At 38.0% G+C, this 15,026-nt stretch overlaps 1 protein-coding gene across 50 annotated transcripts in view; it reads left to right on the plus strand.

The window, feature by feature from the left end:
* CSNK1G1 (casein kinase 1 gamma 1) overlaps positions 1-15,026 on the plus strand; it is a 165,457-nt gene that overhangs the window by 47,425 nt on the left and 103,006 nt on the right. For all 50 annotated transcript variants that reach the window (XR_014058837.1, XR_014058835.1, XR_014058836.1 and 47 more), the window contains one exon: positions 9,242-9,632. Coding sequence is in view for 46 of the 50 variants with exons in the window: in XM_081507406.1 (XP_081363532.1) it covers positions 9,455-9,632 (178 nt within the window). In the remaining 4 variants the exon portion in view is untranslated. The remainder of the gene's footprint in view (positions 1-9,241; positions 9,633-15,026) is intronic.

Raw genomic sequence — 15,026 nt, forward strand, 5'->3', positions numbered from 1 at the left:
TAGATCACACTTTTTTTTTTTAATAGATCACACTTTTATTGGTGTATTTAAGAAATCATTGCCAAGCCCATGGTCACTTAGATATTTTTCTGTAGTATCTTCTAGTAGTTTCATAGTTTTGTGTTTTATGTTTGGCTCTGTGATTTGAGTTAATTTTTGTGACAGGTAAAATCTGTATCTCAATTCACTTTTTTACATGTAGCATCCATTTGTTCCAGCACTAGTTGTTGAAAAGACAGTCCTCCACTGAATTGCGTTTGGTCCTTTGTCAGAGAACAGTTTGACTATATTTGTGTGTATTTGATTTGGGCTTTCCATTCTATTTCATTGATTTATTTGTCTTTTCTTTTTTCCAATACAACACTGATTAGTGATCATTATAGCTTTATAATGAGTCTTGAAGTTGAGTAGTGTCTGTCTTTTGACTTTGTTCTTTTCTTTCAATAGTATGTTGGCTATTCTGGGTCTTTGCTTTTTCATATAATAATTAGAATCATATAATAATTAGAATAATAATTATTAATTTCATATAATAATTAGAGCAGTTTGCCAATGCTCACAAAATAACTGGATGTGAGTTTGTTTTTTAAATGGTAGTAAAAAAATTTTTCTAAGTGGGGAGATATGAAAAATTGTGAGATACTGAAGGAGTGAAACTTGTCAGGTGGGCTTGGCCTTGGTTCCAGTGTGAGATGGTAACATAGGAGGCTTCTGAACTCATCTTCCCAAAGACACTAAATCTTAGAGCTGTACACAGAAGAATTCCCTCTGAAAGGAATCCAGAAACTGATGAGTAATTCCTGCACATTGGGCAAATGAGGAAAAACCCATGGCAAAAAGAATCAGAAAAACTGAGATAAACTCTTTCCAGAAACCCCACACCCAGCACAGCAACACACAGTCAGGAGAGAACTTAAAACTCTCAGCTTGTGAGGCTTGAAGGGGTTGGACCCAACCTGTAGCACCCCAGCATTTTAGTCTTTGACCTGAAGGATGGCCCCCAAAACACCTGGCCCTGAAAACCAGTGAAGCTTGTGTCTCTGGGACCCTGAAGACTATAGCAAACAGGGAAATAATTCTTAATAGTTCTTGCCATGGCTGTCCCCCAGAATTCAGTGCAGAGACAGAAGACAGAAATACCCGTCTCCCAGTCTTTCCCTGAAGGAGGACTATTAGCATATTCAAAGTACTGCTGCGTAAGAGTCAAGCTTCTAATTCACCACACATCTAGGGACAGACCACAGTGCTCTATAGAGACTTGAGAGGCTGGCAGATATCACTTCCACGTTCTCCTTCTGGTCCACTCCATGTTACTGGTGTCTCTCTGTTATGAGTTGTACACTCATCTGTTGTCCTGGCTCTTGTGGCTGCATCTTAGGGGATACATCCCTGTTTCACTTGCATTCATGGGTCCCACAGGACTATAACAAAGAAACAGCTCTTACCTAACCATCTGCTAACTAGCTCTGAGGGAGCTGACTAAAAAGCCCAGTCCCCAGTCTCTCCCTGAAAGATCTACCTACATACTTTAAAGGCTGCTGTGGAGGGTCCAGCTTCTAGTCAGCCTGCATCTAGGTGCTGACTGAGATCCTCTCTTTGGGTCACTAGCAGATCTTGACACACCCTCAACTAAGAAGATTGAAATTATATTAAGCATCTTTTCTGACCACAGTGGTATGAAATTAGAAGTCAGTTGCAAGAAGCCAACTGGATAATTCAGAAATACCTTGAGATTAAACAACAAGCTACTAAACAGGAAAAATCAGAAGAGAAATCAGCATAAGTTAATATTAGAAGGCCTAGCCAGAGCAATTAGGCAAGAAAAAGAAATAAAAGGCTGCTGCTGTTTTTTTCTCTTTTTTTGGCTGTGGTGCACAACTTATGGGATCTCAATTCCTTGATCAGGGATTGAACCTGGGCCACAGCAGTAAAAGCCCAGGTCCTAACCACTAGACCACCAGGGAACTCTCAAAGCCTTCCCAATTGGAAAGGAAGAAGTAAAACTGTCACTGTTTTCAAGTGACACAGTACTACATATAGAAAACCGTAAAGATACCACCAAAAGACTGTCGGAACTAATTGACAAATTCAGTAAAGTTGCAGGATACATACAAAATTAGTATGCAAAAGTCTATTGGGTTTCAGTGATGAACTATCTGAAGAATTTTTAAAATCCAATCTATGAGTATATCAAATAGGAAAAGGATTTAACTTACATGCAGAGTATATCATGAGAAATGCTGGGCTGGATGAAGCACAAGCTGGAATCAAGATTCCCGGGAGAAATATCAATAACCTTAGATATACAGATGACACCACCCTTATGGCAAAAAGTGAAGAAGAACTAAAGAGCCTCTTGATGAAAGTGAAAGAGGAGAGTGAAAAAGTTGGCTTAAAGCTCAACATTCAGAAAACTAAGATCATGGCATCCAGTCCCATCACTTCATGGCAAATTGATGGGGAAACAGTGGCTGATTTTATTTTTCTTTGCTCTAAAATCACTGCAGATGGTGATTGCAGCCATTAAATTAAAAGATGCTTACTCCTTGGAAGAAAAGTTATGACCAACCTAGACAGCATATTAAAAAGCAGAGACATTACTTTGCCAACAAAGGTCTGTCTAGTCAAGGCTCTGGTTTTTCCAGTGGTCATGTATGGATGTGAGAGTTGGACTATAAAGAAAGCTGAGCACTGAAGAATTGATGCTTTTGAACTGTGGTGTTGGAGAAGTCTCTTGAGAGTCCCTTGGACTGCAAGGAGATCCAACCAGTCCATCCTAAAGGAGATCAGCCCTGGGTGTTCGTTGGAAGGACTGATGTTGAAGCTGAAACTCCAATACTTTGGCCACCTGATGTGAAGAGCTGACTCATTGGAAAAGACCCTGATGCTGGGAAAGATTGAGAACAGTAGGAGAAGGGGAAGAGAGAGGATGAGATGGTTGGATAGCATCACCGACTCAATGGACATGAGTTTGGGTAGGCTCCAGGATTTGGTGATGGACAGGGAGGCCTGGCGTGCTGCAGGGTTGCAAAGAGTCTGAAACGACTGAGACTGAACTGACTCTGATACTGATGAGTACATCAAAATAATAAATACTACCTAGGAATAAATTTGATCAGCGAAGTGAAAGATCTGTACATTGAAAACTATAAGACATTGAAAGAAACTGAGACACGTACAAATGAATGGAAAGATATTTTGTACTCATGAATTGGAAGAATTAATATTGTTAAATTGTTCATACTATGTGATTCCATGCAGTCCTTATCAAAATTCCAACGATATTTTTCACAGAAAGAAAAAAATCAATCCCAAAGTTTGTATGAAACACAAAAGAGCCCAAAGAATTAAAGCAATCTTGAGAAGGAACAACAAAATTGGAAGTATCACATTTCCTGACTTCAAATTATAATACAGAAGTTATAGTGATCAAAACAGTATGGTGGTATTAGTATAAAATCAGACACATAGATCAAAGGCACAGGATAGAGATCCCAGAGGTAAACCTATGCATATATGGCCAATTAATTTCCAACAAGGGAGCCACAGATATACAATGGAAACAGGATAGTCTTTTCAATAAGTGGTAGTGGGAAAACTGGACCCCTGTCTTAAACCATACACAGGGTTTAACATAAACTCAAAATGGATTATAGACTTGAGGGACTTCCCTAGTGGTCCAGTGGTTAAGAGCCCACATTTCCAATGCAGGGGACACAGGTTCAACCCCTGGTTGGGGAGATAAGATCCACATGCCACGCAGCATGGCCAAAAGATTTTTAAAAAATAGATTACAGATTTGATAAGATCTGAAACCATAAAACTCCTAAAAGAAAACAGTGCATAAGCACCTTAACATTGGTCTTAGCAGTGATTTTTTTTTTGGATTTGACACCTAAAGCAAATGCCACAAAAGCAAAAAGAAACAAGCTGGATTATATCAAACTAAAAAGCAAAGAGATCCATCAATAAAATGAAGAGTCGATACTTCCCTGGTGGTTCAGTGGTTTAGTATCCATCTTCCAATGCTGGGGATGCAGGTTTATTTCTTCATCAGGGAACTAAGATCCCACATGCCATGGGGCAACTAAGCCTGCTTGTTTCAAATACTGAACCCGCATGCCACAACTACAGAGCCTACATGCCCTGGATCTCACATGCCACAACTAAGACCCAACACAGCCAAAAATAAATAAACATTTTTTAAAAAGTGACAAGTCAACCTATAGAATGGGAGAAAATATTTGTAAATCAAGTATCTGATAAGGGATTAATATCTAAAATACATTTTTAAAAAGCTCATACAACTCAGGGAAGAAAATCAGATTTTAAAATGGGCAGAGGAACTGAATAGACATTTTTTCAAAGGAGACATACAAATGGCCGGCATCATGTTGAAAAGAAGCTCAACGTCACTAATCATTAGGAAAAGGCAAGTCAAATCCACAATATGATATCACTTCATACCCATTATAGCTGTCCTCAGAAATGCAAGAGATAAGTGTTGGCAAGACTGTAGAGAAAAGTGAACCTTTATGTGCTGTCGACGGTAATGTAAATTAGTGTGGCCACTGTGGTAAGCAGTACGAAGGTTCCACTGTTGGGTATAGGGCTTCTCTGGTAGCTCTGCTGGTAAAGAGAAGGGAACGGCTACCCACTCGAGTATTCTGGCCTGGAGAATTCCATGGACTGTATAGTCCATGGGCTTGCAAAGAGTCGGACACGACTGAGCGACTTTCACTTTCTGTTCAGTATATATCCAATGGAAAGAAAATCATTATCTTGAAGACATACCTGCTGTACCCCCATGTTATTTGCAGCATTATTTACAGTAGCCAGGACATAGAAACAGCTTGCGTGACTGTCAACAGATAAATGAATAACCACCTGCCTAATATACATACAGGGGCTTCCCAGATAGCTCGGTGGTAAAGAATCCACCTGCAGTGCAGGAGACGTGGGTTTAATCCCTGGGTCAGGAAGATCCCCTGGAGAAGGAAATGGCAATCCACTCCAATATTCTTGCCTGGGAAATCTCATGGACAGAGGAGCCTTGTGAGCCACAGTCCATGGGGTCACAAAGGAGTCGGACATGACTTAGTGACTAAACAACAACAATAACACAGAGAGAGAAGAATATTATTCAGCCATAAAAATGAAATCCTGTCATTTGCAACAGTATGGCATTATGCTCAATGAAATAAATCAAACAGCTAAATACAAATACTGTGTGATCTTATCTGCGGAATAGTAGAAAAGGAAAACAGACTGGTGTAGCCAGAGATGAGGGTAGGGGAAGGGGGGTGCAAAATGCTGAAGGTAAATTAAAAGATACAAGCTTTCAGTTACAAGATAAATAATTTCTGGGGTGGGTACAGCATGGGATCTGTGGTTAACAATACTGTGTTGTATGTATCAAAGTTGCTAAGAGAGTAGATTTTTAAAGTTCTCATTGTAAGGAAAAAGTTGAATCTGTCTGGTGATGGATGCTAACTTCTTCTGATAATCATTTTGTAATACATTCCTGTATCTAATCATGTTGTATACTGTAAACTAATACTAATATATGACTAATGTGTGTCAGTTGTATAGCAATAAAATTGGAAAACATAATTATCAGATGGGAATATATCAGTGAGGGTTGGAATAGTAAGAATGGAGAAGTTAATAATTGGAATTTGTGGACAAAAGAAAAATTAATACCAGAACCAAGACATTTCTTTGAGAAAGATCTTCAGTGTTCTTCTTACTTGCTGCAAGTAATAAATTCTTCCTTCTCCTGGAAAAAAGAAAAAAATAACCGAAGTGAGAATCTGTAAACTTGGTTCTTCCCTTCAGTAATAGCACTCCCATAATGTATTTTGGTTAAATAAAATGATTTTGATCATTCATTAGGATAATTTAAAGTGAGATTCTTATTGGTGTCCCTTAAAAAAAATGTTAGAATGAGTATAAGCATTTTGTTTTTACTTAAATTGTAGTATACTTTTTAAAATTGTCATATTATTTTTGATAGTTTTTATAAGCACACATGCAAGCACATTCACGTGTGCAGATGTCATTTTTACTGAATGTTTACTGAATACTTTCTTTGGGTGTGAGATATAGATAGATAGATAGATAGATAATTGTTCAGTCATGTCCAACTCTTTGCATGGACTGCAGCCTGCCAGGCTCCTCTGTCCTCGGGGATTCTCTAGGCAAGAGTACTGGAGTAGGTTGCCGTGCCCTCCTCTAGGGGATCTTCCCGACCCAGGGATCGAACCCAGGTCTCCCACACTGCAGGCAGATTCTTTACCATCTGAGCCACCAGGGAAACCCATACTGCCCTTAAAATTTATCCCATGTTCTAAACATCATATTAGGCTTTGATCTCATTCTTTAAGGAGCTTACAGTGGGAATTTCAGATTTGTTGCAGGCACTTTTTGTTGGCAACTTTCTACACAAGGGGAATTTTGCTGGGGCTCTGCAAAGAATTTTCATCTTTACCAAAAAAGAGATACATGATGAGAAAATCTTGCTATTGCTCTTTCATTTCTGTTTTGGACACTGATACGGGAAGTGATACCTGAAATTTGTGACCAGGAGGCTGCAAGCATTAGGACCAAAGCCAACTTGTATTAATGAAGGAATGGTAGAAAAGAGAGTCTGGTCACTTTGGAGATTCTTTAAACATATCCTTACCATATGATCCAGCTACACTCATAAACAATCTATCTGTAAATTATATCAGGAGAGAGAGATTTAGAAGCTTAACAAAGTCCTATCATGACTATCAACAAAGAATGTGTGTGTGTTGACTTTAAAATTTAAATATGTTCCTCATTTTTGACAATGCCAGTATATGAGACGGAGAAGGCAATGGCAACCCACTCTAGTAGTCTTGCCTGGAAGATCCCATGGATGGAGGAGCCTGGTAGGCTGCAGTCCATGGGGTTGTGAAGAGTCGGACATGACTGAGCGACTTCACTTTCTCTTTTCACTTTCATGCACTGGAGAAGGAAATGGCAACCCACTCCAGTGTTCTTGCCTGGAGAGTCCCAGGGACGGCGGAGCCTGGTGGTCTGGCGTCTATGGGTTCGCACAGAGTCGGACACAACTGAAGCGACTTAGCAGTAGCAGTAGCAGTATATGAGAATCCAAAATAACAAGCTCTAAATCAGGGGAAAAAGTGAACACAAATGAAAAATACAAAGAGTAATAGACAAGGTAGTACAGTTTTCCAAATCTTACAAATGAGACTATTATACTACTGATAATTGATGAAGCTTTAGGGGATTAGTTCGATGGTCAAAAGTGTCTGGACAGGCTAAAACACCATTTACCTGTTCTCAGAAAAATGTATGATATAAGGGAAGAGAGTATATATAGCCTGACAGTTTTTCATGGATAGACACATGACCACCTGTTAAGATGGGACTGTTTAAATAAAACATCTCAAATTGTGTTTCTCTCTCTCTCTCTTTTTTTTTTTTGGTCACATTGCAAGGATTGCGGGATCTTAGTTCCCCAACCAGGAATTGAACCCACGCCCTTGGCAGTGAAATCACCAAGTCTTAACAACTGGACCTCCCCATTTCCCTTTCTTGACTCATCTTGTTTGAGGGACCTTGGGTAGACAACAGAAATAATTGAAGGCTATTAGATTAAGTTGTAATAAGAGAAAGTAATAAGAAATATAAATTCATAATGTTTTTCATGTAGGAAGCCCAGTAATTGTTGACCTATTCTTACCACTCTGCTTTTTTACCTTAACAGAATATATGTTATGAAAGTAGACATATTATTTCCTGAATTTGGGGAAATACATTTTAATGATTATTAGCATTACAGAAGCATAAAGTCATTATGCAGTATTAATAATGGAAAGAAAAACAGAAAAGATGAAAATAAACAGTTTAACTACTATAATGAAGTAAACATTGTGTTCTGGGATCATGTGCCCATTTGTAAATTCAGCTCACAGGTTTGTGCCTGTTCCTGTACTAGGGAATTAATGGTGTCTGTAAGAAGCTTATACAGTCTAGACCTACTTACTTTCTTGTATTACATGTAGTAATAACCAAGCAGTTCTAATTCTCTTCTTCCTTAAAATTTTAAGGTAAGTCTTTAATGAAAGTGAAATAAAAGTATGTGTTTAGTCTGTGATTGCTGTGACACAATGTTCTGTGAGGACAGAATATTCTTTTATTAAGGAAAATCACCTAGATTTTCAAAAATTAGTGTTGAAATTACCTCATTGTAAACTTTGTCTTGGGCTTAGTCCTGAATTGAGAAACTGGAGAGTTCTGAAATGGATGAGTTTTAAGATTTTTTTGTTTCTCAAATTTATTTTCACTTGGAGGTTGTGCAAAGGATCTACTTCAGACACTCTGTCATTTATACTCAGTCCACAATGAAAACTAGACCAAAAGTTGAGCTTTCCAGAGATTTAGTGTTGGACTACTTTGTGGCACTAGGGTTTTGGAAAGGCCTTTATAGAAGTGGTGCCTCTGGAGGTGTTAGTTGTTTTGGGCTTCCCAGGTGGCTCAGTGGTAAAGAATCCACCTGCCTATGCAGGAGATGCAGGAGACATAGGTTCGATCCCTGGATTGAAATGATCCCTTGGAGAAGCAAATGGCAACCCAACTCTAATATTCTTGCCTGAAAAAGTCCATGAACAGAGGAGCCTGCTGGGCTGCAGTCCATGAGGTCACAAAGAGTCAGACACAAGTGAGCGATGGAGCACGCACATTCACGCACAGTGTTAATCAGTAACTTGTTTTGGATTTTGTGATTGCTGTCAGTGCTTGATAAATGGTGGGGATGGAGGAGGGAGACAGTGGGTAGAGAGTGGGTTCATTTCTGATAGATTCTGTCCAAATTAAAAAGAAGAGCTTTTAATTGCCTTCAGTTTATTTAACTTAGTGGAACCCCACCAAAGTTTTGTTAGCCAGTGATGAAAAAGCCAACAAACAACTTTCCTTTGAGTAATATGAACAACACCAGAAGAAAGCGTTTTACGTTAAAGGGTTGTGTGTTCCCTTAATTGCCATGGTCTGTAGCATACTGAGTGTGTTTTACCAGGTAAATTACTAGTCCAGACGGCTAAACTTTTGGAGGATATAAAACCAAAGTCCATTTCAGGAAGCTATCCGCTTTGCATAGTTTTGGATAGGATCCATTCTAGTTAGTGGTAACGCTCTTAATTTGTTTTTAAAATGCAAGTTTTAACTGTATGCTTCTTTGATTTTTACCTAGGTTACACAATGTTCTCCTATGCTTGAGGTCTACAGACTACGTATCCTACAAGAACTAATCAATGATTTTTCATCTCCTGGAAATAAAAACATAAATATGGTGCCAAAAGAACTCCTTACCTTACTCTGACGACAGTTTGTTCGGCCATACTTTTATATTGAAGAGACGTATACAGATTTAATTACTCGTACAGAGACTCTGTCGTGTAGGATCATGGACCATCCTAGTAGGGAAAAGGATGAAAGACAACGGACAACTAAACCCATGGCACAAAGGAGAGAACACTGTTCCCGACCATCCGGCTCAACATCCTCAGGGGTTCTTATGGTGGGACCCAACTTCAGGGTTGGCAAGAAGATAGGGTGTGGGAACTTTGGAGAGCTCAGATTAGGTAAGAACTTGGTTTTTATTATTGGTTTAGACTAACAGCAACAGCAGAAGCTGTAATAAGCTTTGGTGTGTTTCAAGACACGCAGTGTATAATTTTATAAGATGTTCTTGTAATGAGGAACTGTTGTTAAAAGAACTGAAGAATTCATGAAGGTGACTATAGTCATTGTCAGGTGTTATTGGTAGCCAAGGTTCGTCTCTCTATGTATGTGATAGGATTTAATATTTTCCGCCAATGCTGAGATTTTATGATGGAGGGATCACATGCAGGTAACAGTAAAATGAAGATTCTGATTTAGTTGGTTGGAGAGATAGAGCCCTGTGTTCTATCTTTTTAACAAACTCCCAGTTGATTGAGATGCTGTTGGTCCTTGAGTCACATTTTGAGAAGGGTTATTAAAGCTTTATTTTAATTCAAACTCTGCCCCTAGTAAAGGAAGAGTAAATCCTTACTCAGTGATCCCATACTTAGTCTGCAAGGAGATACATCAGTGTTTAGAGAGGTTTTCCAACTGATATTGTGTTTGCATTCCTTCCTAGAAGTTCCAGCATCAGGACTAAGCTAGAGCTCCAGGGAGAAACTTTGCAATTTTTTATTTCCCAACCAAGGAGAGAATTTTTTATTTTGAGTATTAATTTATGTGTGAGATGATGAATAATGATAAAATCAACCAATTTGAAGACGTGAAATTGGGAATAAGGTACATTGGTTATTTAGACACTTTTTATGACCTTCCCTAGGTGTATGCAGAAGAGGAAATGAAAGATAAATTTGTGATGTCATCAGCTTAGAGATTGTGACAGATCCTTTTTTAGGCTAAAGTGTTTTCTTATTTTTCATAACTGTTGAGACTGTATATTGTTACGAAGACCCATTGTAAGAGGCTTTGCCCTCTGAGGGAACAGAGCATGGGAGCTTAAGATGATTTTTGTTGATTACCTCTGCTACTTCTGATGATTTTTCAAAAGTAAATTGAAAAAAATCTTCTCATTCCCCTATACAGAGATTCAGGGAAATATCACTGCATTAGCCAGAGATCACTGGGTGCAGAATTGAATTTAGGGATGCTGAGAATGAATTTATTTTTACCACTAGAAGACTAGCAGCCTGGAATTTTAAGACCTGACTAGGATAATGAAAGCCTTTTTATATTTAGTGATGTGTTCATGTTCGGGTTAGCAAAGCCAGCAGATGCTACTGAGAATAGGAGTAAGATGTGTAATTTCACACTGCTTGAGTTCCTATCAACTGTTGAGTTGCTTTAGCAGCTAGGTTTGTGACTATTCATTTATATAATGGATTGACTTTGCTCAAGCAACACAGTAGTACTTGAATTAAATAGATTATGACATAAACATCCACAGAATTACTTCTGAGAGTCAGTTTATAATGTATATAAATTCATGCTTTCTCAAAACATCGTAAAATTGTTTAGTTTCTATAAGGATGAAGGAAAATTTTAGTCAGTGAAAACTGGAAATGTATTTTGTTTAGTTACATGAGTCTGGATTTGTATTGTATGTGTGATCTATGTTTACACAAAAATGGAAAAATCTATTCAAGTCGAAGGATAAATTTGTAGCCTATGTATATTCTCAGACTGGTAAAGTGTTGTGTTTTATTTCCTGTAATGAAGCTAGGGTAATTATGATGGGTCTCATTTTGACTTGCCTTGTAGTCAGTAGAAAGAACTCATCTTTCTTTTTCAAGTGGTTTTATTCTTGTGTGCCGATGAGGTTTTCATTCGCTCTGGGACCATTACTATTAGGGCATTGTATCTGGGAATACTTTTTATTGACAGAAACAAGAAAAGGAACGTTTAGAATCATTTGATATCTTCCTGTCAATAGGGTGTGCTGTATACTCTATTCCATTGCCCTCTTCCTGTGATATTAGTAAGTAGAGGACTGTGCAGATAACAGAAGGTGTAAACTGGAAAATTCTGAACTCAGGAAGGTGCAGATAGGCCTCCACCCAGGCTACCATTACAGGACTATGCTTTCTTCTCCAAATTGATTTCTTTCTCTAGCTACACTGTCCCTCAAATAATCAAGTGTGTTCGTGGTTCAGAGCTTTTACACCTACAATTATGTCTGAAGAATTCTTTCTTCAAAATTTTGCTCAGCTGATTGCTTCTCATTCCTCAGACCTCAGCTTTCATGTTACTGTCTCAGAGATACCTGCTGTGACTTCTTTCCACCTCCATTTAAAATAGTACGTTTTTCCCCAGCCGCATCCTATCCCATCAGACTGCTTCACTTTATTCATTGCGTTGATCACTGTCCGAAGTTATTTTATTAATATGTGTTTACCTGTTAATTGTCTCTCCTTATACTTGAATATAAGCCCCTCAGAGGGCAGGGGATTCTATCTGTATTATTTGCTGCTGTTATTTGTGGCATGGATGAAAAGACAGCCAGATGAATAGGAAGCAGAGGGGCAGGGGGAACATGAGCATCTTTGGGTTTCTGGTAGGAGGGGGTCATGGTGGGTAGTGGCCTTAACATTTAGATAGACTCTTGGATTCCAGACGGAGAACCCTCCCCAAAAAGGTGACGATCAGTGTATTTTGGTTCTTTGTAAATCTGTTTCCACCATATCATCCATTTAACGAACACTTCTTGAATATTTACCATCTTGCTAGTCTTTGGGAAAGATACAGAGGATAACAAGGTGTTCTTACGAATCTCACAATCTGGGGGGAAAGATAAGTTAGGAGTATGGGATTAATATATACACACCACTATATATAAAATAATCAATAAGGATTTACTGTATAGAACAGTGAACTTTATTCAATATTTTGAAATAACCTATGAAAGAAAAGAATCTGAAAAAAATGTATATATGTATGTATAACTGAATCACTTTGCTGTATACCTGAAACAAACATAATATTATAAATCAACTTAAAATCAACAATTAAGAAAAAAATCCCACAGGCTAGTGCTAGAAAGAGAAAAACAAATTACAGCATAAAATGATAAGTATTATAGTAGATTGTGTAAAAACTACACTGGCAGAGAACGTTAATGAAGGTTTCACAGAAGCGTGTTATTTGATTGAGAGTAGCATAGGACTTCACTGGGGAGCACAAGAAGGAGTCTCCACCAGCAGAACGTGTAAGCTCTATGTGCTGTGAAAGTGTTTAGCAACAGTTATACATGACTGGGTTGTGGGATGTGAAGTGAAAGAAAAGTAATAGATGAGTCTGTAAGATAGGTTGGGACCAGATTGCGAAGTGTTTGCGTGGTATTAAAGCATGTGGACTTTATCCTGTAGGCAGTGGAGTAGAACCATCAAGGGTTTTATAAAACCAGACATTATCTGGTTTGTATTCTAGAAAGATAATTCCTAGTATAAAATTAGATCAGATGGTAAAGAGGTTTGTGGATTTTTGCTCTCATTGTAGTACTTGTCACTTTGAGTTATGTTCCTTCCTCTCTCTACTTCAAGATATGCTTGATGGTAGTAATTTGCTTTATTGATATTCTCATATGTATTCATATTCTTAATTCCTTTTATGTGTATGACATATAATGGGTACCTAAGTAGTCCAGGTCAGAGATGGCTGGGCCTGCCTTAGCTCTGAAAATGGTACTGAGATGCAGAGGAAGGGATGAATTAGGGAGAAATTTTAGAAGTAGACTATAGGCAGGATTTGTTTGCCAGTTATTTTAGGGGAAAGGGTCAAAGATGTCTGAGCTTGCCAGATTGGGAAGACCAAGTGAATGAGGAAACCGTTACCAGGGATAGGAAACACAGGACCAGAGTAGGCGGAGGGGAAGGCAAGTAGTTAGACTTGGTGAATATATTGACTTTGAGGAGTTTGCAGCACATAGGCACAAGTATGCCCCTGAGACATAGAAAAATTTAGGCTTCAGATAGGGATTAAGAAATCATCACTATGTAGGTGTTAATGAACATGCAATCATGAGTGATGAGATGATGTTTGTGGAGCCTGTGTGAGTGGAAGAAAGAGGGTGCATTTAAGGGATGCTAGAAGAGGGAGAGCCTTAAGAACAGAGAAGTTGAAAAGTCAAGAGAAGAATTTCTAGAGGATTGGAGCATTAAGCTCAGCCTTGTGCCCTAAGGTTAAACAGAAGAAGCTAATTATTACAGCCTTTGGTTTTTTACTTCTGTTTATATATTTCTGATGATTCCTTTTTTCCTTCCTTTTCTTTTTTTATGAATGCATGTATTTTGTAACCAGGAAAAAAAAAGCAATGAACAAAAAGCAAAGCAAAAAATGTGCCTTTAAAGGCATATTTTAAAAAAGAAACCTTGGTGTTGCCCAAATTTTTTTAAAAATTTCTACTTAAAAGCATCTCCAAAGATAAACACTAACTTTGTTTAATTAATTTAATTTTCCAGAATTAAAAAATGTTTATCAGGACATATTTTAGAAACGCAGTCAAACTGTGCTATAAACTTGTCTTTAATCACTTAATACAGCATGAACTTCTTTTGTGTCAGTTTACAGATCATACATTTTTAATGTCTGTAGTTAGTAATTTATTGGACTTCCCTAGTGGCTCAGATGGTAAAGAATCTGCCTGCAATGCAGGAGACCCAGGTTCAATCCCTGGGTTGGGGAGATCCCATGGAGAAGGAAATAGCAACACACTCCAGTATTCTTGCTTGGAGAATTCCATTGGCAGAGGACCCTGGCAGCTACAGTCCACGGGATTGCAAAGAGTTGGACACGACTGACACAGTCTACACAGTACAGTAGTTTATAAGCCGGGCTTAATATACAGATAAATTATTTCTATTTTTAAATTATAAATAATACTATACTGAACATCGTAATAAATATGTCCTTGTAGTCCAAACTTGGTCGACTATTTTCTAAAGATAAGTCCTGGAAATGTACTTTCTATTTCAGAAATACATACATATTTGTGATCTTGTTACGTATTGTCAATTTGCCTTCCAGAAAGATAATTTCCCTGATTTTCCTTAACTTTCTGTGTGAGTGTGTGTGTGTGAGTGAGTATGTGTGTGTATTTGTTTCTCTACTTCAGAAACCTTGAACATTATTGAGAATCTTTTCATCTATGCTAGTCTGACAGGGGAAAATGGTATCTAGTTAAATTTGTATGTGTTCATGGGTGAAGTTAAACATCTTTACACATTAATTTGTATCTCTTCTTTTAATCCTTTGTGGCCTTTGCATATTTTTCAATGGAAAGATTATTTCTGTGGAGTCTTACCTATGTATATTGCCTCAATAGAAAGGGGAATTTTGAAGATTTGAGAAAGGAAGATTGATAAAGGATGATTGTGGATAAAATGTAGGAGGCTATGAAGGAGTGGAAACAGATCTGCAGGTTATTTTTTTTGTTTACTGTGAAACAATATGGGGAAATATTTTGTGGCCTTTTTTTTTTT

The sequence above is a fragment of the Giraffa tippelskirchi genome, chromosome 7 (genome assembly GCF_054371585.1).
Source record: "Giraffa tippelskirchi isolate mGirTip1 chromosome 7, T2T-mGirTip1v1.2.pri, whole genome shotgun sequence".
Classification (NCBI taxonomy): domain Eukaryota; kingdom Metazoa; phylum Chordata; class Mammalia; order Artiodactyla; family Giraffidae; genus Giraffa; species Giraffa tippelskirchi.